Raw genomic sequence first — 26,130 nt, 5'->3', positions numbered from 1 at the left:
TCGGTCATTCTCCACCACCCTTTGGGGCATCTCCCATTTTGACTTCCAGGTTATACTCGGTACAGATGTTCCTGTACACTATGCCGGCCACTTGGTTATGGCGTTCCATGTATGCCTTGCCTGCTAGCATCTTGCACCCTGCTGTTATGTGCTGGATTGTCTCTGGGGCATCTTTACACAGCCTGCACCTGGGGTCTTGCCTGGTGTGATAGACCCCAGCCTCTATGGATCTTGTACTCAGAGCTTGTTCTTGTGCTGCCATGATTAGTGCCTCTGTGCTGTCTTTCAGTCCAGCTTTGTCCAGCCACTGGTAGGATTTCTGGATATCAGCCACCTCCTCTATCTGCCGGTGGTACATACCGTGCAGGGGCCTGTCCTTCCATGATGGTTCGTCTCCCTCCTCTTTCTTGGGTTTCTGCTGCCTGAGGTATTCACTGAGCACTCGGTCAGTTGGGGCCATCTTCCCAATGTATTCTTGGTTCGTTGTCTCATCCTGGACTGTGGTGCTGACACTCACCAGTCCCCGGCCCCCTTCCTTCCGCTTAGCGTACAGCCTCAGGGTGCTGGACTTGGGGTGAAACCCTCCATGCATGGTAAGGAGCTTTCTTGTCTTTATGTCAGTGGCTTCTATCTCCTCCTTTGGCCAGCCTATTACCCCAGCAGGGTACCTGATCACGGGCAGGGCGTACGTGTTGATGGCTCGGATCTTGTTCTTACCATTCAGCTGACTCCTCAGGACTTGCCTGACCCTCTGCAGGTACTTGGTGGTTGCAGCCTTTCTAGCGGCCTCTTCATGGTTCCCATTCGCCTGCGGGATCCCCAGGTACTTGTAACTGTCCTCTATGTCTGCAATGTTGCCTTCTGGTAGTTCAATCCCCTCAGTTCTGACTACCTTCCCTTTCTTTGTTACCATCTGACTACACTTCTCCAGTCCGAACGACATTCCAATGTCATTGCTGTATAGCCTGGTAGTGTGGATCAGTGAATCGTTGTCTCGTTCACTCTTGGCATGATGAATGACGATCGGCGGGATCCGAGGCTGATATTACACGCTAAGCAACACCAAGTAAGTCCCTAGAGCCCGACTCTATAACCATGTGGTTGTGCAGTCTCCGCCACTTTGTGAGGCGTTGAGAAGTTCGCTACTTTGTGGAGCGATAAGTGAGTTCCTCGCTGCTTTGTGGAGCGAGAAGTGAGTTCCTCGCTGCTTTGTGGAGCGAGAGGTGAGTTCTCCGCCGCTTTGTGGGATGTTGAGAAGTTCCGCGGGGTCCAGACTGTGCTGGACGATAGGCTTATTTTGTGTTGTTGTCGTTGTTGTTGTTGTTGTGTGAGTGTGTGCGGAGCAGAACACGTGGTCTGTGACGTCAGCAGCTGTTGTTGTTGTCATGGATTCCTAAGCAACCAAGAGTGTGTCAGAGGGTGACAGACGTTTATGCTGGACTTTGCTCCTGGCAGCACAAAGTATTTAAGTAAAAAAAAAAAAGAGAGCGACGGCTCCTTAGCTGCGCGGGTTTCACGCGGACCTGAGCCATGCGGTTAATCGCAGGCTTATAAATGGAAGAGATTCAAATGTTAGAAGTTTTCAGAAAACACACCAGCCTTGAAGAGCGTGTGGAAAAGGCCAGCCCACATCAGCAGCACTTAAGATATGCTCTGGTGAATGGCTTTCCCCCACCCCTTGCTGACACAAAATGTTTATTCTTTAGACTGCCCTGACCAACAACAGCCTGTGCTTCAGACCATTAATTTAACCAATTGTTAAAGGTAATCTGCATTAAGCTTGTGGTTGCTCAAATTCAGTACAATGACATATGAGGTGAAGTGATAGAGGCAAATATTTAAACTAATGATGTGCATAGAGGCACTTGACCTGTGTGAAAGACTGTCGTCCTGTTATGAGCCATTGTTGAGATATAGGGCACACCCGTGAAAACAACTAATGTGCTGAACCCTGTATGAAACATCTAAAAGTACATGATGGAGAAGCTGAATTGAATATGAAAGTGCACGTCTTTGCCACTGTGGGCAAAGCACGCAACCACTGTGTGAGGTTGCGTTGCGGTCTCTTCTGAGCTGATGAGCAAGCTACACATTATCAGATCGAGAGCTGTCTGAGAAATACTCAAAGAGAGGGAAACAGAGCTATGATAACTGTGATAACTGGAGTGTGCAGCGTTTCCGTGAGCAGTTTTCCTGCATCTTGACTCATGTGTGTAGAGTGTTCATAGGATCAGCATCATGTTTTTGTTTATTTGTTTTGTTGGGTTGAAAATAATTAAATAAACTTGTGATCATGCCTATGGATCACCATGGCACATATCATCAGCCATATGATTTATTTATGCAGATGAAAAAGTGAGTGTGAATGTGTCTGACGTCACGGTGTCTTTGTGCGCTGTGTAACAGTAATTGCCTTTAATTGTGAGAGCGGCGGTGATTCTGCAGGTCATCAGCTATTGTAAAGAAACAAAAGAGTAAAAAAGAGATAAAAATTTATATTGTAGATGAAGAAAAAAAATCATAGGAAAAAGGTTTTGTGTTGATCAGCGAAGAACAACTACAATCTCATTTTCTGCTTTTAAGAAAGGATTGTTCACAAAAACAGAGAAAGAGAGATGTGTGTTGATTGAGCAGTGATGATAATAGTGAAAATGTCTTAGTTTGTCACTTTCAGGTGAAAAGCAGACCTGAATCAATTTTCCACATGCAGCGGTCGGAAGAAAGTTATAGTTTAACATCATTGGAAACATTCAGGCCAAGTTTCTGGCTGACTTATCTACAGCACCAATGTGTCTCTCAACCTCACAAGCAAGCTCTCACTCCTCCCTGAAGACAAGGAATGCAGCTCCAAAGAGCAATAACATGGCAGATAAAGAGACAGCAGCAAAGTCCTGAGCAAAGAGTCCCAACGAGCAGCAGCAATGTGGACAAACAGCATCGGAGAAGAAAAGCAAACCCATCATCCTGCCTGAATGGATGAATGGCACTGTGTGTCCAACAAGCTACAATTTCACTGTGCATGTGAAGAAAACTTTTGAGGAGAACTGAGGAGACTGTTGGAGTTTGACATTTGCCACCTTTGGAGTAAAATGGCAAGAAGAGACAGTGAAACACAGGACAAAGCTGAAGGAGAACTGCCTGCTGTTGGACTGTTGAAGTGGGAGAGGACACAGAGTGAGAGGACAACAGAGTGAGAGTAAGTAGAACACAGAGGAGTGCTGGTGTTAAATGTGGGAAATCAAAATTTGGGTTAGCAAACCTGGGAAAAACAAAACTGACTGCTTAAGTTGGAAAATTGTGAAGGAGTCTGAAACACTGCAAAAAAGAAACATATACAAAATCACACACACAAGCAGAACATGCATTAACCCTACTAACACTTACAAACACAAGAGAGCTCATGAAGATTAGACAACATCTTAAGCATGTGAGTCTGTTTATCATCTTGTCCAAGTCACCTCGTGTGATGCAAAGTCCAGTGGACTCATAGCACATTAGTTAAGAAATGGTCAAATAATAGCAGAGAAGTGTGTAGGAAAGGCAGCTTTAAGAACATGCCCTGCTGGAGATGCAGCTCCACAGACATTGATTAAACCTGCCTAATAACACAAACACACGTGCAATGAAAATTAGCTAGTTATCTCTCATCAGTGTTTAAAATAGTGTGAATTTAACAGACACTTGTTATCAAATACTGAATTTATCCAATGCTGACAATTAACTCTCTAGGTTGCAGGACAACAGTTTAACTTTTGTGGAAAAAAAAAAAAAAGATTCTGGTTTGACCAACCAGTGATCAGACAATAAATTTAGTCGGTGATATAGTAAATTGGGAAATGCTTGCTGCTTGATTGATGCAGCACAAGTAATTTACTGTATGAGGGAAATTCTATTTTTGTGATAACATTTTGAACGTGCATTTCTGTTGTCCTGTCATCTTAGTGGGTTAATAGTTGATATGCAAATTAGTTGATCGTTCTTAGATTAAGGAAAGGTGACTGAATTTTAGCACGAGTGAATGAGATGTTTGGAGTTTGTTGTGTGTTGAGTGGAGACTCTAAAACACTGAGTTTCCTATTTTGATGTGCGAGTGAATCCTGTACCTAGATACACAACTCTGAATACGTCAGAACAAACGTCTTTTGTGAAGTTCATGACAACATGTCACATGTTTTAGGATGAAGGGAAAAAGGAAAACTGAATAAAATCTGTGGCCTAAATGAGTGAAGAGCACAGACCTGGGGATTAAACTCATAGCTAATAGGACATTAGGGTTATGTTGTGTGTTGTGCAGCTGATGGTTGGTTTGGAGTTAATCTAGCTGATAATTTTTCTTTTGTTGTGAAGTTGAGCCTGCCAATTAGTATGATGGTATGATAAACCATGCTAATGGTATGATTTACCCTCCTGAGATGAGGAGCTTGTGTCATTTAGCTGAGAGTGGAAACTAAATGCGACGATAGGTTCCACTATCAGCAAAGAAAGAATGAAGGTATGAATGAATGAGTGAGTGTAAGAAAAAAAAACTGACTGACTGACTGGTAAAAGCTGACAAAAGCTGTCAAGACTTTACTGATGTAACACGACTGTGCGAAGTTAACCCCACCTGACAAAGGTGCAGATGAATCTATGTGTGTTTCCTTTTACAGGAGCAGAAAGATGACAGCAACATTCGAGGTTGCATGATGATTTAACCTTTTAAATGCCACTTTCTGTGTCTGTGTATCTACCAGGGGTGTTATTCACTACCTTGTGTTGCTCACAGAGATCACTGTGAGAAAGTTTGTATACATCTGCGCAGCGCTAACATTTACATTTATTTTCTACAGCATTACAGTTCTTCATGTGAATTGATGATGCGATTTATACCAGGACAACTGGTTGATGTTTTTCCTACTACAGGATTTCTGGGTTTATGTGTGAAGAAACTGTGTTTACAGGTTATGGATGGTTGACTTTATGGTGTTTTTATGGCACCTCTGGAACCTGTCGACTTGCGTCTGACCACGGTCAATGTGTATTGCTAATGTTTGTTTTTTCTAAGAGTGCATATGGAGGATTCAGCAGAAGCGGACAAGTGACATGAGGAAAAACAAATAAGAGATGCAGTGTTTATGGGATAGTTTAATATGGTGCTCATTAGCAGGCCACTTTTGAGCCCATAGTAATATATGAGTGGAGTGACTTTGCTTAAGGGAAGTCACCGATTACATTAATGTTGACTGAGTACATGGGATGATCCATGTCTGAGGCAAATTAGGGTAATAATTGTAGTTTACTGATTTGAGAAAACCTGCACATGATACTTGTCTTGCTGATGTTGAATGCTTTATTACTCTTTTGATATGATTGTTTATAGGTGTGAAGTTTGATTTCACTTCCAGATCTTGTTTTCCAGGCCATGATGGTGTGTATACAAGCTCCTGGCGGAGCCAGTTTTTAAGCAAATTTAATATGCAAAACACACTAACATCTTTTATTGCAGGATTATAGGTCCAGGGTGGTGCTGCTCCAGAGGAGGAGATGCCCTGATGTTGCCTGGGACATGCTCTAGCTAACCTTTTTCTTTAAGACAGGACTCTAGGTTTGATGAGTTGACTCATGGGAGTGTCCATGCGTCAAGAGGAGGGGTCCAGGATTAACATGAAAAAATGTTTTTTTATGATTGTTGCAGTGATTTGTGTGATTAACAGTTCATTTACAGGTATTAAACCTATGCAAGTGGTGCATCCAGGTTCAGATGGGGCTTTGATGGCCTATAAGTGAAGCTCACTGAACTAAAGAATGTTGTTTGATGATTGTTGACATGCTCTCCAAATAGAAGTTTTTCCTCCTAGCAAGGGAATACAGGTGCAGCAGTCTGCTGAAAGGGATCTCCTGAGAAATCTTCAGAGGCCCAGTGAGAAGCAAGAACCATTCCAGGCATAGCTGCCAGCCCAGGCAGTGGTTGAGGTCAAAGGTCGAGCTGGTTGGGGCCCATCATGAGATCAGACTTTGGAGCCACAGCAAGGACCATGAAACTGCGTTGGAATGAGAGCTGTGCCAAGGGGGATTTCCAGAGGCCAACAGAGGAGATTGTGGACAACAGACGGGCACCTGAAGGATGAGGGGAGCGTGCCAAGCTCCATCGGGGTCTAAGGATGACATCATGATTCTGTGAAAGCACAGGAACCAGAAGCTATGGTGGTGATGACAGCAGTTTCCTATGAACATCACCTAATGCTGTGTCACTGTACTGTGCATACGATGACACTCTGAAGACTGCTGGGATCATAACAGCAGTAAGATAACTGAACCCAGCACCCTTTCCACACAGGGGTTTTTCTGCAGAGCGTGGACAATGGAGGAGTCATAAATATCCCCCTCGCAGGACGAAGGCCTGAAGTGATTTAATGGGGGTTGGTAGAGGCCATAAAACTAGAGTGCTGAGAGGTCTGCAGCTTTGGAGATAGCTGAGACCCATGTTGACAAACAATAAAACCAACTGGTATGTTTGAATGTTTATTCTACATACATTTGAACTCTGGTCCTATGGACAGTGATGGAAACAACTGGAAGAGACATTCATGACACCCTGCAGAACTTAAACCACTCTGCAGAGAGACATGTGATTTGCACACCCGGAGGAAGCACCACCAAGCTGAGATGTTTTTGAAAATGTTATTTTCTTATTTTAACTATTAAATTAACAATTTCTTTGTTTGTTTGTAGGATGCAGTTTGCCATTGGATGAGATCAATGAGGAATGGGATAACTGCTAATACATTTGTCAAACTGTGTACTTTTACAGTAATTTAGGGTGATTTGACATATGCTGTGTATAAAAATGTTTGCATTGAAACTGTCAGACATGAGGTATTCATAACTGGGAACTTTTCTAGCATAAAGGTCAAAAAGGGGGGAATGTTAGGTTTTGTATTGTTGATTGTCATTTATGCTTAGAAATATTTAACCATATATGCTTAGAGGTGTATAATCAATTGTGTAGTGATAGTCTGCAAACTTTGTGTGTATTAGAGAGCACTCTGGGAGCATGGGAAGAGGTCGTACCTTGTTTTATTGCTTTATGGTAGGATTAACGTAGCTACGTCTGTTCTAGTCTAAGTGCTTTTTGTTTAGATGAACTGCTGGACTTCCTCACCGTGTTATCTAGGGTGAGACTACCCTCTTCCTGACCAAGGATGGTTGCTTTGTGCTTTCATGTTATAGGACCCTTTGATCAGCAGTACCACACACACACACACACACACACACACACACACACACACACACACACACACACACACACACACACAGGCAAGGTACTCTTTGTTTGTATGTAGACGTCATATATTAATGAACCTATGCACATTCATGTAACCTCAATAAAAGAGCAGTGTTACGGGAGAACGGACGAGAGCAACTGGGGTCAAGCGAAGGAACTGCGTTTGTCCGGTTCTCTCCCGTGCACGAGTGACATGGAGAACTTTGCCTACTTCGTGTATTGCTTGCCGTGTAATTATATTGTCTTCAACGTTCCAGCGAATAGGTTCAAGCTACAAACCTATCAATTAATAAATCTGCTTTTGTTAATGTGTGAGTGAATGTATCAATGTGTAATTCTTAGTAAATCGGTAATCATTTTATACAAAGATTCATTTATGTATCTTTTTGGCATATCAAAGGACACTAAGTAAGAAATATCAGTCATTATCAGGCAAGGCAAGTTTATTTGTATAGCACAATTCAACAACAAGGTGATTCAAAGTGCTTTACAGAGACATTAGAAACAAAAACAAATAAAAAGCATGATTTAAAATTGATTGAAACAAGCAAACAAACTAACTAACTAATTAACAAAGAAACAAAACAGTATATAAAATCAAAACAGATAAAATCAGAACAATAGATAAAATCAGTAGTTAAAATGTTAGTTTTGAAATTTAAGCTTAAAAGTGTGGATTTGGTGCTTTATTCAAATGCAGCTGAGAACAGGTGAGTCTTCAACCTGGATTTAAATAAACTGAGTGTTTCAGCTGATCTGAGGCTTTCTGGGAGTTTGTTCCAGATATAAGGAGCATAAAAGCTGAATGCAGCTTCTCCGTGTCTGGTTCTGACTCTGGGAACTGATAAAAGACCGGATCCAGATGACCTGAGGGATCTGGAAGGTTCATACTGGGTGAGGAGGTCACTGATGTATTTTGGTCCTAAACCATTCAGAGCTTTATAGACCAGCATCAGGACTTTAAAGTCTATCCTCTGACAGACAGGCAGCCAGTGTAAAGACCTCAGAGCTGGACTGATGTGGTCCACTTTTTTGGTCTTAGTGAGGACTCGAGCAGCAGAGTTCTGAATGAGCTGTAGTTGTCTGACTGATTTTTTAGGTAGATCTGTAAAGATGCTGTTACAGTAATCAAGCCTGCTAAAGATGAATGCATGGACTAGTTTTTCCAGGTCCTGTTGAGACATCAGATCTTTTATCCTTGAAATATTCTTGAGGTGATAGTAAGCTGACTTTGTTATTATCTTAATGTGTTTTTCTAAGTTTAGGTCTGCATCCATCACTACACCCACATTTCTCTCCTGGTTTGTGGTTTTTAGGTGTATAGATTGACGTTCTCTGGTGACCTGTCATCGTTTTTCTTTGGCGCCAAAGACTATTACCTCAGTTTTGTTTTTGTTTAGCTGGAGAAAATTGTGGCACAACCAGTCATTAATTTCCTCAATGCAATTACCAAGAGCCTGTACAGGGCCTCGGTCTCCTGGTGACATTGTGATATATATTTGTGTGTCATCTGCATAGCTGTGATAGTTTATTTTGTTGTTCTTTATAATCTGTGCCAGTGGGAGCATGTAGATGTTAAACAGAAGGGGTCCCAAGATGGAACCTTGGGGAACTCCACATGTGATACTTGTCTGCTCGGATGTGAAGTTACCTTTTGATACAAAGTATTTCCTGTTTTCTACGTATGTTTTGAACCAGTTTAGTACAGTTCCTGAAAGACCTGTCCAGTTCTCCAGTCGTTTGAGTAATATGTTGTGGTCAACTGTATCAAATGCTGCACTGAGATCCAGTAAAACTAGGACTGACATTTTTCCACTGTCTGTGTTCAGACATATGTCATTGAACACTTTGGTCAGCGCGGTTTCAGTGCTGTGGTTCTGTCTAAAAAATTTGAGATCAGCCTGTAGTTTTTCATTTGTGTCTTGTCAAGATCGTCCTTTTTCAGTATAGGTTTGATTACAGCAGTTTTTAGTGATTCTGGAAACACACCTGATATTAAAGAAAAGTTGACGATCTGTAACAGGTCTGACTCCAAAGTCTTTGAGACCTTTTTGAAAAAACTTGTTGGCAGGACATCTAAACAGCAGGAGGAGGAGTTCAGTTGACCTAAGACGTCCTCCAGGTCTTTGCTGTTAATAGGGTGAAACTGTTTCATGGTGTTTAAACAGTTTTTCAGAGGACACAGTACATAGTCTGGATCTGCTGCTGATGTACCAATTGCTTGTCTAATCTTTTGAATGTTTTCTGTGAAGAATTTGGCAAAGTCATTGCAGGCCATGGTTGAATGACGTTCAGCTGCCACTGACACAGGAGGGTTTGTTAGCCTGTCAACTTTAGAAAATAAGACCCGAGCATTATGGCTGTTTTTGGTGATGATGTCAGAGAAGTAGGACCTTCTTGCACTCCTCAGTTGTAAATTATAATTGTGAAGTTTCTCTTTATAGATGTCATAGTGAACCTGGAGGTTTGTTTTTCTCCATCTGCGCTCAGCTTTCCTACACTCTCTTTTTTCATTTTTCACCAGTGTGGAGTTTCTCCATGGAGACTTTTTCCTTCCAGAGATAACCTTCACCTTAATGGGAGCAATAGTGTCCATTACGTTTAACATTTTTGCATTGAAGCTATTGACGAGCTCATTGACTGAACCCCTGGACAGGTCAGGTGTTAATGGGAAGACCTGGTTAAAGATATCACTACTGTCTTCAGTTATACACCGTTTTGTGATCACTGCTGTTGATATATTTGTGTGGGCTGAGATTTTACTTTCAAAGAAAACACAGTAATGATCAGACAGACCCACATCAGACACAGTAATGTTTGAAATGCTCAGGCCCTTGGAGATCAGTAGGTCAAGAGTGTGTCCTCTATTATGTGTGGCCTCTGTTACATGCTGAGTCAGCCCAAAGTTGCCCAGAGTGTTACTCAGGTCTTTAGTCCCTTTGTCCTGAGGGTTGTCCACATGGGTGTTAAAATCCCCAACAATAATTACACAGTCGAAATCAACACAGATCACAGACAGCAGTTCACTGAGGTCATTAACAAAGTCTGTGCAGTATTTGGGAGGCCTGTAAACATTAAGAAACACAACTTTGGATGGGGCCTTCAGCTGTAAAGCCACATATTCAAAAGACTGAAAACTTCCAGGAGATAGCTGCTTACATTGAAATGATTCATTAAATAAGACAGCGACCCCCCTCCTCCTCTCCTGCTCACCCTGGCCTCACTGATAAAACTGTAGTTAGGAGGGGTCGTCTCGATGAGAACAGCTCCACTGTTACTTTGGTCCAACCAAGTTTCAGTTAGAAACATAAAATCAAGGCTGTGCTCAGTGATTAAATCATTAATTAAAAATGTTTTCCCAGCTAGAGATCTAATGTTTAATAAAGCCAACTTAAGTGTTTTAGAGGCATTACTTGTCCCCTCATGTTTGGGAGCAGTCTGTGGCACACAAGGTATGTTTGCCATATTTAAAGATCTTTTAGAGTGCAGCTCTCTGTGTTTTGACCAGGCCACATGTCTCCTTCTGTCACCTAAAAGTACAGAAATGTTAAAACCTTCTAGTAAACAGGGTCCCAGCTTCTCCTGGGAAAAGTCACCACTGCCATAATCCTCGCAGCCCGGACCCTCCACACATCACACATCAGACTGTGGAGACAGGGCATGAAGGTGGTAAGGAGGAACTAAGGGGGGCGAGGCTGGGCAATGTGACTTCGATTGCTTTGTTGAGGGCGGGGCTCTGGTGGGGGGTTTATGGGGGACAAAAAGGGATTGGGCCGGGGGGAGATCTGAGCCCAGCATTGACCCGCTCCATCATCTCCTCAGTGAATTTCAGGTGTGGCGAGGAGGGAGAGAGGGAGGGGGAGGAGGGTGATGGCCTGTCAGGGGTTTGGGGGACTGGGGAAGATCCTGGTCCTGGTCGTTGGTGTTGTTGAGAGAGTTGGAGGAAAATAGGGACCCCTCTTCTTGCCTCTTCTTGCCTCAGATGTCTCCCCTTTCTGAGGCTCTTCCCGGGTGGGGGCAAATAGAGCTCCTCCTCAAGGTTTCTGCTGGGCTTTGTCTGTTCTTGCAGTACTGTTTGTTCCTCTTTATGAGATAACTCCTCGTTTATCTCAGCCTTGGCACCAAGCACAGATGGATGACGTATGGAATAAAACAAGTTGGAGGTGAACAGTTTCACCCCTGACTTGTTAAAATTAAATCCATTTGCTTTAAACAGATGCCTGCGTTCCCAAAAAATATTAAAGTTGTTGATAAAATGCACTGAGTGGTCAGCACATGCTGATATGAGCCATTTATTCAGTGCAAACAACCTGCTGAATCTCTCGTCTCCTCCTCTGACCGGCGGTACAGGCCCACTGATGAATACAGCTGCATTCAGAGAGTTTACAGTATTTAATAATCCAGTAAAGTCCCGTTTCAGAACCTCCGACTGTTGTTTGGACACATCGTTTGACCCTGTATGCAGGACAATGTTTGTCACAGTTGGATATTCATCTGCAATTTGAAGAATTCTCTCCTTCAGGTTGTTGACCATATCGTTAGGAAAGCAGAGGACTTTAGTGTTCTTACCACACATCCTTTGTACATCCTTTACGGCAGAGTCACCCACAATCAGAGTTTCAGGCCTAGCCTTGAGCTTTCCCTGTGGCCTTTTACTTTTCAACAGATTTTCAGACCTTACTTTGCTACTTTTAGATGGATGGTTGTCCGATATAGATCCAGGGTCCTTTGATAGTGGAGCAAATCTGTTGTGCAGTTTCACATTCAGTTGTTTTGAAGGTTTGTTGTTAACCTTCCTATTCACGGTTGTCCAGTCCTGTTTCCTCTCGTATACAGGGGTAGAAGAGCTTCTCTGTCTCGTAGGAAGTGAAAGCCAGTCGGTTTCAGAGATTTCAGCTTGCTGTGCTCTGCCCGTGATACCTCCTCCCCCTTCCAGGAGACATGATTTATGTCTTGGTTTTGCACCAAGACAGTCCAAGGGGGGATTATCGCTTGAGGATTTATAATAGTGCACAAAGTCTACTTTCTTGGTCATGTTATCTGTGCTCCTTAGCTGTGTACTAGCTTGCTCATCGCCATTGTTTTGAATCAAAGGCAAGGTTGTTTCATTTCCACACAGTCCATTTACCTCCACGTTTACTTCTAAGCGATGAATTTTTGTCTCCAGTACTGCAATCTTCTGCAGGAGGCTGTGGTAGGCATCTGTGGAGAGGGAAGGCATCTTGTTGCTAGTTAGCCTAGCGGTTAGCACCTTTCCAGGCTATTTAGGCTGCTCGGTGCCCAGACGCTGTAATCAGGCTTCAGCTGTGTCTAGGCCACAGACACACGGAGCGCTGAGGATAAGGTAACTATAACAATGTTGCTGTTTCTGTTAAAAACACTTTAGTCCTGATGATCTATAAGTGTCCAGAAGCTATCGCAGGTAAGCTGATACGGGGAAAAAGTGAATAAATCAGCATAAAAATCAATAAAAGAAGCAAAGCATTTAAAGAGCAAAGTGAGGAAGCGTCCACACTAGTGATGGTGAGATGAAGCCTCATGATGAAATGAAGCTTTCCACCCAATTGGTCGACTCATGGTTCGAAGCATTGTGATGATTCATTTGCTCTACTGCGCCATCAAGTGGACAATTCAAGTGAAGCGGGCTCTGTGATTATAATGATGTATAAACCTCTAAACTGAATAAATAAATTGTTTTCTTGGTTATTCATCCCGAATATTGTCTCAGTATGTGTGATACAAAAGAGAAAGCGGAAAGTATCAGAACAGCGTTTTGGTATGATTGTGTAACTGTCAGCCTCAGACAGTCAGTCAATAGTATAATTCAGATCATAGATCAGTACATTTGCATATTTGTATAACTATAAAAAGAAAGCTGACACTTTCGAGACTTTATCTAATGTGTAAGCATCACAGCAGATGCCTTTGTGTCAACATAGCTGAGGCTAAAACAGAGGCTAAAACAGAAAAACGGATCAGCAGTAGATCAAAACCGAAAGAAAACCATTAATCAACAAATGAACATTACCTGATGCAGTTGAATTGAAGCAGAGCAAATAGAGGTTTTATTAGAGACACACCTTAGCGTTTTGCAATTTTGCATAAAGTTAAAAAGTTTAAATTATTTTAGTAGCCTATTGAACGGCAGAAATTAGGTTTTATTTTCGGAAGTATTTAAATGGGAAAGAACAGCGGCTGACAAACAACGGAGGTCTTATGCGAATAATGCAGAAAACAGATTTTTAGACGGGAAACTGTTCTTGAAGTATACTGTGTGCACTCAAAAAACAGATTCAGGTCCTCCTTTCAAAGAACACATGCAAATTATGTTAGTTGTTCACAAATGCAATTAAAAAATACCAAATTAATTTGATTTTCTTTGTGTAAACCTAAAATTATTCAAAACCAGCAGAGGCTGATTCTGAACACAAAATGAATGAGTTTGTTGGGGCACTGGGGGTAGGAGGAGCACATTTTTGCACTTAAGTATTTGTAAACTCAAAGAAATAAATTCAAGCCCCTCTTTAAGCTTAAACATTATTTTTAATCTCATTCAACGCAAATGTAGCACTCCAGCGTTACTGCAATTATTATTCGTGTGGTGAACCTAAATTATTTTCTCTCAAAGCAGTCTTTGTTACAAGAACACAAAGTTATTGAGTTACACAACGGTCCGCCTTCTTTGAAAATTTTGCGCTCTTTCAGGATCACCTAAATGAATGCAGCTGCTCTTGGCCTCTCTGTACTTTTTGGATAAAACTACACCTTCAGGTAAGGTAACATATTATTTTTTCATATATCCAATTGTGTATTTCTTTATCAGCTAAATCTATGGCAATGCTATTTATCATAGAAGTAACAGTTGTTCTTTGAACTTTTGGTGGTGCTACCATTCTCTTCTCTGCTTGAATACTATTTTTTTTGACAATTGTTGTGATATTTTGATACTACGGTTAGCATTTACAGGATATTGTTTCGTAGTAATATTATACAGGAGAACTGTTACTCAATAAGGCCCATTTACTAGTTGTTTTTCTCTTTCTCTCTGACCCATGTATTGATGTGTAAGACTCACAGGCTGGTACCCCAAGGTCGAAAATACCACAGAGACGAGACCACTTCCTTACTCCCATCCTCCCTTCCTTATCTTTTATAAAAGAGCTTGTTAAAAAGCCAGGTGGTTTGTTTCAGAATTCACTAATGAAAGAACTCTGTATTCTATGTCTAGGAGTGTATTTTGCTGGGATGATCATAAATTGTAGCTGAACTGATAAACTACACAAAGGATACTTCTTTGCTCACAAGGAAGGAAGACGTTTCCTTATTTGGTCTGTACTGGTTTGAACTGAGAACCTGCTGACACACGAACCTTTTTTTCCTCTATATAAACTGTTGTGTACTTAATAAACCTTTGAGTCGATTTGGGAAGGCAACCTGAAGCAGTCTGTTTCCTTGTTCTCCCAAGCTGCTCCCGACGTCGTAACTAACCCAGCTGAGCGGCATACCTGAGTGTTACTTTGAATAATTAGGAATCTTATAAGGAAAGGACAAAATTCTGCTTATCGGTGCTCACGCCTTGGAGGGAAACCGGGACGGAGATTTTCTCTTCAACAATATAGCCAGGTCTTTTCAAAAGTGCCTTGTTTTAGAGGAGAAATTGTGTAGCTGCCAACTTTTAAGTCGGAGCGTGTGCTAGCTTATTAGCAGCTAGCCATTGTGCTCAATGAAAGATGATGTCCTATAGCTAACTTCTTTCTTACTGTTTTCTTTTTATAATCTAAAAATATGGTATTCTGTGTTTATTATCATATAATGCCATTTTCTAGTAGAAAGTATCGTTTTGAGGTGTCTTTAAAAGCACTACATAGTTTACTGAGGGTGCTACCAAAAGCGAACCATGTGGCCGGAAGAGTAACTGCAGGCAGCACAATGCGCACTCCCATGACGTTCAAACCTATTTCTTATTATAAAAGATTTCAGCTACGTCCACACTTACACGGGTATTTTTGAAAACGGAGATTTTCCGTTTTCGTTTTAAAAAATAATCCCGTCCACAGGTAAATGCAAAAATGAAGGAAAACGCTGCTAGGAACATGCCAAAGCAACAGGTGGCGATATATTCCTAAACTCAGCTAAAAACAGTTTAGGTCTTGACAAACTTCACTGATGGTTCAAATGTTTAGCAACTTTCAGTGTGTTGATTCAGCAGTCTGTATTTAAACTTCTAGTTTATTATATTTATGTATGTTTTATTTCCAGGTGCAGAGTTCCTGCAGATCACTACAAAACCCCTGCAGGCGAAGTTCTTGGCTCAGCTGGACAATTTAACAGACAAGCTGATGCAAATTTTTCAGGGGAGCAAAGGAGCAAAGGGCCAAAAGATCAAGGATATCATGGCGATCAGTAGTTTGGTTGGTACTAATGATAAACCCATCAATTAAATGCAATCAATCAATTCCATTTTTTTCACCCTTTTTTTCCACCCTTGTATGCTCCCTCTTTATGTCGATGTCATCATACTAATGTATGATGACATCGACATAAAGAGGGAGCATACTCTTAAAAGCCTGGTGATCTACTTTAATGAAGATCCAGACCTACTGTTCAAGGAGTATCTGGTACGCTTATCACACTTTCTTTTCTAGATTCAATTTGAGTTAGGTTCATCGCACACAAAATCCTCATATATTCAAAAGAGACAATATAATTGTGAAATATGTATTATTCTTAATAGTCATTGTTGAAACTTGCACTGGAGAGCACTTTTTAAGGGGACAGTTTCAGCAAAAATTCAATTGTTCATTCTTTTGGTGCTGCCATGTAGGTATCTACTGCCTCTATAAACACAGTAAATGTGGACAAAACATTCATCCATTTTCTGTCAGTGTTTCAATTCAGTTTATTTATATAGCGGTATATCACAACAACAGTCATCTCAAGGCACCTCAGAAAGTAAACACTCCAATGGAGTTCAGTTTATTATGCCAATTAGTAAAAAGTCTTCATTATAAGGAACACAGCAGATTGCATCAAGACACTAACTAGTGTCACTGCCATTACAGCAATCTCCTGGTTTCAGGAATAATGTGCATAAAACAAGCTGTTTCAAAAGGTTCCCAATTGTGATGGAATAAGGGAAATTGACCCAGCCCACACACACACACACACACACACACTGATAGACACTGGAGGGGCTGCTGCTCTATATCAAGCCCCTCCCAAAGGGAGGTACATAATACCTGAACTCAAACTATTGATAGGAAACAGATTGACGGGTTTTATTTATGTTTGGAGTGTTTATAGAGGCGGTAGAGACCTATGTTTCAGCACAAAAGGATACAAAAGCTGAGTTTTGCATAATATGTCCCCTACCAAGTGACAGAGCCCTTAAACCTGAAACAACCTGTTTTTCAGACCTCCTCCACTGAGGATGAACGGTTGAGGTCCACTGCAGCAACTGTCATGGGCATTTACACCATCAGAAGAGAAGGGATTCAGGAGCCAGAGGATGTTGGAGTTGTCATTGAAGGTACTACAGTTATGAACAACCTCGGTAGTGTCATCATGGCATTCATCGTCCTCTTTGGACTGATTTATGCACTTGATCTGAGCTATCCAAATGACTACAAGTACACGTTTGAGTTCTGTCAGAAGATTTTGATGAATCTGGATGGACAAAGGCTCAGTACAAAGATGCAGCAAATGAAAATGAAGATGTTTGCTTAGGCAAACAAGACCCAGCACAAAAGTTGATTTTGGCCTTTTTATATCTTTTGTTCAAACTGTGACCTTTTTTTCTTTCTTTTTTTTGGCCAAATGGAAGTTGTCTATTTTTGTCGGCTGTTCGGTTGTGAGTGATGTGACCTTTAATCTGTACTACTATAGATGGATGAAAGGACTGGGGATTTAGCTCAGAAAAAGTTTCATGGTTGTAACCACCATTTTCTTTTTGATTGATTTTGGGATTTGCAAAGGTAATAGAAAAATGTTGACAAGTTTTGTGTCTTCCAGTGTTTTAAAGTTGGTCTTCCCGTTCTTATAAGCTTGTAAATGTTTACATGTAAACATTGGAGAAGTAAAGTTGAAAGATTTTTTTTTTTATTAAAATACCTCCCCCTTGGTAACAGAAAAATGTTCGTCATGAAAACACACACACACACACACACACACACACACACACACACACACACACACACACATATATATATATAAACACCCAGCACGCCCCTGCGGGCGGTTTATCCTTCAAGCTCGGGTCCTCTACCAGAGGCCTGGGAGCTTGAGGGTCCTGCGCAGTATCTTAGCTGTTCCCAGGACTGTGCTCTTCTGGACAGAGATCTCCGATGTTTTTCCCGGGATCTGCTGGAGCCACTCGCCTAGCTTGGGAGTCACCGCACCTAGTGCTCCGATTACCACGGGGACCACCGTTACCTTCACCCTCCACATCCTCTCGAGCTCTTCTCTGAGCCCTTGGTATTTCTCCAGCTTCTCGTGTTCCTTCTTCCTGATATTGCTGTCATTCGGGACCGCTACATCGATCACTACGGCCGTCTTCTTCTGTTTGTCTACCACCACTATGTCCGGTTGGTTAGCCACCACCATTTTGTCCGTCTGTATCTGGAAGTCCCACAGGATCTTAGCTCGGTCATTCTCCACCACCCTTGGGGGCATCTCCCATTTTGACCTCGGGACTTCTAGGTTATACTCGGCACAGATGTTCCTGTACACTATGCCGGCCACTTGGTTATGGCGTTCCATGTATGCCTTGCCTGCTAGCATCTTGCACCCTGCTGTTATGTGCTGGATAGTCTCTGGGGCATCTTTACACAGCCTGCACCTGGGGTCTTGCCTGGTGTGATAGACCCCAGCCTCTATGGATCTTGTACTCAGAGCTTGTTCTTGTGCTGCCATGATTAGTGCCTCTGTGCTGTCTTTCAGTCCAGCTTTGTCCAGCCACTGGTAGGATTTCTGGATATCAGCCACCTCCTCTATCTGCCGGTGGTACATACCGTGCAGGGGCCTGTCCTTCCATGATGGTTCCTCGTCTCCCTCCTCTTTCTTGGGTTTCTGCTGCCTGAGGTATTCACTGAGCACTCGGTCAGTTGGGGCCATCTTCCCAATGTATTCTTGGATGTTCCTTGTCTCATCCTGGACTGTGGTGCTGACACTCACCAGTCCCCGGCCCCCTTCCTTCCGCTTAGCGTACAGCCTCAGGGTGCTGGACTTGGGGTGAAACCCTCCATGCATGGTCAGGAGCTTTCTTGTCTTTATGTCAGTGGCTTCTATCTCCTCCTTTGGCCAGCTTATTACCCCAGCAGGGTACCTGATCACGGGCAGGGCGTATGTGTTGATGGCCCGGATCTTGTTCTTACCATTCAGCTGACTCCTCAGGACTTGCCTGACCCTCTGCAGGTACTTGGTGGTTGCAGCCTTTCTAGCGGCCTCTTCATGGTTCCCATTTGCCTGCGGGATCCCCAGGTACTTGTAACTGTCCTCTATGTCTGCAATGTTGCCTTCTGGTAGTTCAATCCCCTCAGTTCTGACTACCTTCCCTCTCTTTGTTACCATCCGACTACACTTCTCCAGTCCGAACGACATTCCAATGTCATTGCTGTATAGCCTGGTAGTGTGGATCAGTGAATCGATGTCTCGTTCACTCTTGGCATACAGCTTGATGTCATCCATGTACAGGAGGTGGCTGACAACTGCTCCGTTCCGTAGTCGGTATCCGTAGCCAGTCTTGTTAATGATCTCACTGAGGAGGTTCAGGCCTATGCAGAACAGCAGTGGGGACAGAGCATCTCCTTGGTAGATCCCGCACTTGATGGTAACTTGTGCTATGGGCTTGGAGTTGGCCTCTAGTGTTGTACGCCACATCCCCATTGAGTTCCTGATGAAGGCTCTTAGGGTCCCATTGATCTTGTACAATTCTAGGCATTCCAGTATCCAGCTGTGGGGCATTGAGTCATAGGCCTTCTTGTAATCAATCCAGGCAGTGCACAGGTTGGTCAGTCTGGTCTTGCAGTCTCGGCTGATTGTTCTGTCTACCATATATATATATATATATATATATATATATATATATATATATATATATATATATATATATATATATATATATATATATATATATATGTATGTATATATGTGTGTATTTATGTATTGTTGGGTTGTTTCAAATCTTCAGTGACTGCCATACTATGGTATGAATTGCAATGTTTAGTAGGTTATCATTGTGAATTTGCAAGTGTCACTATAAATATATACAATGATTCTGAAGTGAAATCTGATTTTACAGATTCCAGTTTGTTTTCAGTATTGCCTAGTAGTACAGAGGTGTGTGCTATTCAGATTTGACATTCATTACAAATGTACGTCAGCACTTTTTTGTGAGCACTTTGATTTTTGTTAAGGTTGATTTGACCATGTGACATGTATGTTTATTTACAAAATATTCTGTTTCTGCTTTTAATTCAAGTGAATAAACCTGAGTTGTAAAAACAAATTCATTTTGTCATTATTTTAATAATTAAATTAGTTTTCTGGTAATGAAAATTATGATTTAGTTGAACTCAAAATAATGATTTCAATGCAATGAAAATCTAGCTCAAGTGAATGACATTGTATTCAGTTGGACCAACCAAAACCTTTCACATCATTTTAATGTACTTTTTTTCATTTTAGCAGTATTTACGAAATTGTGTTCTACTGACTCAATTTAATTGAATTGTCATGATGTATGTAGATTAGGTTGGACCAAAATAGATGTATTACGTGGAAAACCTGCCATCAGTCCAATTGAGTTCATCCAATGACTTATTTTTTTGAGTGTGTGTGTGTGTGTGTGTGTGTGTGTGTGTGTGTGTGTGTGTGTGTGTGTGAGAGAGAGAGAGAGAGAGCGAGAGAGAGAGAGAGAGAGAGAGTGTGTGTGTGAGAGAGAACGCTGTGCATGAAGTGTGATTTTATCCTGGTGAAAGCAAAACAGCAAAAGCAAGAGGAAATTCATGACGATGTTTATGTGAAGCATAGTTTGGATCTCCTTTTTCTGCTGGTTCGGTCAATATTGTTTGAAGAGAAATAAAACCTGCAGCTTCAGAATCAGCGCAAAAAAGGCGTAAACACGAAGCACGGACCCGCCGACGGATCAGAATCAGTGAACTGTCGGCTTTCAGCCCCGACCATGTCCGTGCTGTCTGGTGAGAAAGGCAACATCTCACTGATTCTGATCCGTCGGCGGGTCGAGCTTTGTGTTTACGTCTTTGTGCAGAATCGGTGTACCTCCTCTCATTTACTGTTTTAGCTGTTTGGTGGTGGTTGAAATGTAGTAATATTTATATTAAAAATCGATTCAGGATTTTAATGAAATCGATATCACGTTATCCAAGCTAGAATCGATTTTAATCGATAATCAAAACCCGCTCCTAGTACCTGTGTAATCATGCTTATGTACATCTGGATAATGACACAAACTAGTGTTTGGTGCTTCATTTTTTAATAAACTAAAAGACAGAAATCAGATTATAGGATGTGTAGTGTTGTTTATTTATATTATGGTGTTTATCATTTGTGATATTTATTACTGTGTGCATACTTTATTAGGAGAGACAAAATTAAAAAAAAAACATCTCTTCCTTGCTGGTTCCATCGAAGAAGAAATGCACAAGTAACTATGTAGCACGTAGGTAATCCAATTCCACAACACAGTGTGATGGGGAATCAGCTGTTTTTCTGCCCATTTTATTTCGAATCTGGCGCGAACCGGTGAACCAGTCCCTGAATCAGTCACGTGGTACGGACTGCCCGCGAGGCCTCGAACGTCACTGCATACGTAATCAAAGCAAGTCTCACAAAAACGCCCCCAAGATTACCCGACACACGATTCGACGCTTCGACACACAGGACACATCACTAGTCCACACTCACAAAGGGGGAGGAGTTCTGAAGGGGTGGGACTTCAGTCGCAAAGTCCCACCCCTTCAGAACCTTTTTCCCCCAAAAGGGAAATGCTTGTGGTCTCACTGTTACTTGTTCACATTCTAAGCTGCAGCTTTCATCAGATACAAACTTTCTGCCAAAGATGAGGGATTTTCTGACAAATTTTCCCTTTAGGGCTTTCAGCATTTTTGTTACCATCGTTGGCAGTTTTACTTACAATATTTTACTTGAGCATGATATACAATGCACGTGCAAAGATGGAGCTCGAGACTGCGGCACATACATGATCATGCCATTTTGCATTATATTTTTTTTAATACTTTGGACAGACAAGACATTACAGAGGACCTGCAAGTATACATGTGTGTGTGAATTTAACAATCAGGAGCAACAGAACCAGCAATGTGTCAGGACACAGTTATGTGGCGTTTTCTGGAGTCGAATTTTCAAGGCATTTTGTGTTGGTGTGCTATGGGTCGTGTCTGTGCTCGTTGATGGAGACTGGTATGTTTGCTGTGAGAGGGAAGCAGAGAAATCACAGTTAGCCTGCAAAGATAAAACCAACATCACAGCTGAGGAAAATGTGATGATCAATTCTCTGAAAAACACATCAAGGGTGAGTTTTTCCTTTTGTTGTTGTTGTTTTTTCTCTCATCTGCAGCATTTAATTTTGTTTTGTGTTATTCTAACTGATCTTTGATAATTCCTTTTCAGCTTATTGGATTCTCGGTGCTCTTTGGTATTGTTTTTCTGGTGGCCCTGAAGTCCCTGTGTTGTGATTGCTGTAAATGCTGTTGTAGCAGAAGAGCTGTTTATGACAGAGTGATCTTGGAACAGGAAGAAGAGGTACTGAAAGAGACTTTCAGAGAAGCTGCAAAAGAGCAGTTGACCAAACGCATCTTTAAGAAAATAGATGAAGCGCAACCTGCAACGCAACCTGCAGCGCAACCTCCAGTGCAACCTGCAATGCAAAATAAAGATAAATGGATAAAAGATCTTAGAAATATCGCTGCAGAAATGATTGAAGGCTCAGAAAAACCAGTGCTTTCTAAACAACAACAAAAACAGTGGAATGACCTACAGGAGGTTCCACAGGCACAGGGGGAGCAAAAGAAAAAAGAAGAAAAAAGAAAAAAGTGAAAATCCAAAAAAACACAACTTGGATGTTGAGATGCTGAAATCAACTTAAAAATTTCAAGCTCATTGACAAAAATCTATCTTTTCCCTTTGAATGAGTTACTTTTTCTTTCCACTCCTGTACAGAGTTACATCAACTGCATCTATCTATCTATCTATCTATCTATATATATATATATATATATATATATATACATACACACATATATACAAATCCTACAAATAAGGAGTAAGAAATGAAAGAAAGGAAAAGTATTGCTTGATACTTTTGGATCTGCCTATTTTTGTATCTACCTTACAGCCACATAGGGGTATGCTGCCATCTTGTGGCACTGCTGTAAAAAAGTATTTTTTGGTCCGTACTTTACTTTTACTGTATTTCGTTACCCTGTATTTATACATGTGTAATGACAATAAAGTTGAATCCCAATCCTAAATGTTGTAGATATTTAAATTTTAAGTTAATGAAGCAAAAAATTCAAAATGGCATTATTGTCTTTATCCAAGCATGGCATGAATTTGGTTAGGCTCCTGTCTAGTATGTGGAGCCAATGATGCTCTTCTTTGTTTGATTTTTATGGTATTTTCTCATTTTATTTATTTTCTATATTTTTTTTCTATTTCATTTTCATTTTATTATTCCATTAACCCTTAGCTGCCTCTATAATAAAACTCAGATTTGAACTAAACAGAATCTTTGTTATTTTGACCACACATAAGCCTTTTGATCTCCTATATTTGAAATGTCAAATGCTTGTAAAAAACTAAGTAAAGCTTACTTAAGATGACTGTTAGGACAACTTATTCATTGCAAGTCTGCAGTATTAAGAATAACTTGATGACTGTACAATACTAATTGTTTATCTACTGACAAACATTTCAAGTTCAACTAAATGAAAAAAACAATTTGTGGTAATCTGAATATGATTAAAAATAATTAACTACACTTTTTGTAATGATGTTAAAATCAGCCCAACTTTTATTTTCAAATACAACATAAGTTGTGTATGTTTGGACTGGGGGGGGGGGCAAGTACAGGCCATTTCACTGCAGGGCAACCTGCATGTAAATGGCCTGTATTTGTATACCGCTTTACTAGTCCCTAAAGACCCCAAAGCGCTTTACACATCCATGCCATGTCCACACAAACCGGGTATTTTTGAAAACGCAGATTTTTCTATGCGTTTGCACCTCTCGTCCACACGTAAACGGCGTTTTTGGTCACTGAAAACGGAGATTTTTAAAAACTCCGGCCAGGGTGGATATTTTTAAAAACTCAGTTTTTGCATTTACGTGTGGACGAGAAAAACGGAGAAAACAGAGAAAACGCAGCATCAAAGGTGTGCGCCTTTTTTGACGTCACACTGTGCGCCACGTTATTGTTTCGGTGAAATGAATTTCTACAATACTGTTACTGTTAATTCTACTCTCTGCAGTGTTTAAATGCTTACATACACACACAGTTACTGTCCCTCCACACATACAACTCGGTTCTGCTTCTATGCCCCAGCTTTGTTTACTTTTTCCCACCAAGGCTTCAACACTTCTGATTGGTCAACATTTCTGCACGGTTAGGAATATAGCGCCACCTGTTGCTTTGGCATGTTCATAGCAGCGTTTTCCTTCATTTCTGCCTTTATGTGTGGGCGGGATTATTTTTTAAAATGAAAACGGAAAATCTCCGTTTTCAAAAATACCCGTGTACGTGTGGACATAGCCCCAGTCATCCACCCATTAACACACATTCACACACTGGTGATGGCAAGCTACATTGTAGCCACAGCCACCCTGAGGCGCACTGACAGAGGCGAGTAAAGCCTTGATTGATTGATTGATTGATTGATTGATATAGGACCACACAGGCTTTTTTCCCCAATCATTGCTCATTTGCCTTCTGCGAGTGCCGTATTGAGCACTAATGTACTTTCTTCAAGATAACCAGGCAGTTTTGATTAAACTGCACGGCAGTCACAGGTAGGCCGCATGTTTGTCCTCCTATCCATTTTCTAGATTTAAGCAGTATAGTAGCTTATTCGTGGTCCTGTCTGTGGAGTGGCCATTTTTTTTATTCCAACTGTTGTGGAGAGGGCAGCAGCACTACTACAGTTCCAACAGTGCTAAGATCTAATAATAAGATATAAGTTCTAAAAGTTCTACTAGGGCTAGGTCTCTGATTTTTTTTTTTAAATTTATTCAATTAGATTCAAATCGGGAAAATTTGCCTCAGGCAGTCAGAAATACAGGGAGTGCAGAATTATTAGGCAAATGAGTATTTTGTCCACATCATCCTCTTCATGCATGTTGTCTTACTCCAAGCTGTATAGGCTCGAAAGCCTACTACCAATTAAGCATATTAGGTGATGTGCATCTCTGTAATGAGAAGGGGTGTGGTCTAATGACATCAACACCCTATATCAGATGTGCATAATTATTAGGCAACGTCCTTTGGCAAAATGTGTCAAAAGAAGGACTTGACAGGCTCAGGAAAGTCAAAAATAGTGAGATATCTTGCAGAGGGATGCAGCAGTCTCAAAATTGCAAAGCTTCTGAAGCGTGATCATCGAACAATCAAGCGTTTCATTCAAAATAGTCAACAGGGTCGCAAGAAGCGTGTGGAAAAACCAAGGCGCAAAATAACTGCCCATGAACTGAGAAAAGTCAAGCGTGCAGCTGCCAAGATGCCACTTGCCACCAGTTTGGCCATATTTCAGAGCTGCAACATCACTGGAGTGCCCAAAAGCACAAGGTGTGCAATACTCAGAGACATGGCCAAGGTAAGAAAGGCTGAAAGACGACCACCACTGAACAAGACACACAAGCTGAAACGTCAAGACTGGGCCAAGAAATATCTCAAGACTGGTTTTTCTAAGGTTTTATGGACTGATGAAATGAGAGTGAGTCTTGATGGGCCAGATGGATGGGCCCGTGGCTGGATTGGTAAAGGGCAGAGAGCTCCAGTCCCACTCAGACGCCAGCAAGGTGGAGGTGGAGTACTGGTTTGGGCTGGTATCATCAAAGATGAGCTTGTGGGGCCTTTTCGGGTTGAGGATGGAGTCAAGCTCAACTCCCAGTCCTACTGCCAGTTTCTGGAAGACACCTTCTTCAAGCAGTGGTACAGGAAGAAGTCTGCATCCTTCAAGAAAAACATGATTTTCATGCAGGACAATGCTCCATCACACACGTCCAAGTACTCCACAGCGTGGCTGGCAAGAAAGGGTATAAAAGAAGAAAAACTAATGACATGGCCTCCTTGTTCACCTGATCTGAACCCCATTGAGAACCTGTGGTCCATCATCAAATGTGAGATTTACAAGGAGGGAAAACAGTACACCTCTCTGAACAGTGTCTGGGAGGCTGTGGTTGCTGCTGCACGCAATGTTGATGGTGAACAGATCAAAACACTGACAGAATCCATGGATGGCAGGCTTTTGAGTGTCCTTGCAAAGAAAGGTGGCTATATTGGTCGCTGATTTGTTTTTGTTTTGTTTTTGAATGTCAGAAATGTATATTTGTGAATGTGGAGATGTTATATTGGTGTCACTGGTAAAAATAAATAATTGAAATGGGTATATATTTGTTTTTTGTTAAGTTGCCTAATAATTATGCACAGTAATAGTCACCTGCACACACAGATATCCCCCTAAAATAGCTAAAACTAAAAACAAACTACAAACTACTTCCAAAAACATTCAGCTTTGATATTAATGAGTTTTTTGGGTTCATTGAGAACATGGTTGTTGTTCAATAATAAAATTATTCCTCAAAAATACAACTTGCCTAATAATTCTGCACTC

At 41.4% G+C, this 26,130-nt stretch overlaps 2 protein-coding genes across 2 annotated transcripts; both read left to right on the top strand.

The window, feature by feature from the left end:
- The first annotated feature begins 15,333 nt into the window (after positions 1-15,333).
- On the top strand, positions 15,334-17,317 carry LOC147305552 (uncharacterized). The gene is made up of 4 exons (XM_086276212.1): positions 15,334-15,374; positions 15,522-15,673; positions 15,788-15,882; positions 16,679-17,317. Exons 1-4 carry the CDS (start codon positions 15,334-15,336, stop codon positions 16,988-16,990), a joined length of 600 nt encoding a protein of 199 aa, XP_086132338.1. The 3' UTR covers positions 16,991-17,317.
- A 3,985-nt stretch (positions 17,318-21,302) lies between these two features.
- LOC147305551 (uncharacterized) lies at positions 21,303-23,092 on the top strand. The gene is made up of 2 exons (XM_086276206.1): positions 21,303-21,815; positions 21,914-23,092. The coding sequence occupies exons 1-2, from the start codon at positions 21,342-21,344 to the stop codon at positions 22,337-22,339; spliced, it is 900 nt and encodes a 299-aa protein (XP_086132332.1). The 5' UTR covers positions 21,303-21,341; the 3' UTR covers positions 22,340-23,092.
- Positions 23,093-26,130: the final 3,038 nt, after the last annotated feature.

This window comes from Aulonocara sp. 'chitande type north' Nkhata Bay, linkage group LG20, assembly GCF_057382095.1.
Source record: "Aulonocara sp. 'chitande type north' Nkhata Bay isolate Kocher_YH1m ecotype deep benthic linkage group LG20, A_spYH_male_GT1.1, whole genome shotgun sequence".
Lineage (NCBI taxonomy): Eukaryota > Metazoa > Chordata > Actinopteri > Cichliformes > Cichlidae > Aulonocara > Aulonocara sp. 'chitande type north' Nkhata Bay.
Note: the sequence above shows the minus strand (reverse complement) of the source record. Positions and strands in the feature narration are given on the sequence as shown.

Excerpts from the sequence above, each read along its gene's own strand:
- LOC147305552 (XM_086276212.1), top strand. The coding sequence starts at position 15,334 with ATGAAGGAAAACGCTGCTAGGAACATGCCAAAGCAACAGGT. Across the intron at positions 15,674-15,787 it reads TATCATGGCGATCAGTAGTT|TGTATGATGACATCGACATA; the intron begins TGGTTGGTACTA and ends TCATCATACTAA. Across the intron at positions 15,883-16,678 it reads TACTGTTCAAGGAGTATCTG|ACCTCCTCCACTGAGGATGA; the intron begins GTACGCTTATCA and ends CCTGTTTTTCAG.
- LOC147305551 (XM_086276206.1), top strand. The coding sequence starts at position 21,342 with ATGAGGGATTTTCTGACAAATTTTCCCTTTAGGGCTTTCAGCATTTTT. Across the intron at positions 21,816-21,913 it reads CTCTGAAAAACACATCAAGG|CTTATTGGATTCTCGGTGCT; the intron begins GTGAGTTTTTCC and ends ATTCCTTTTCAG.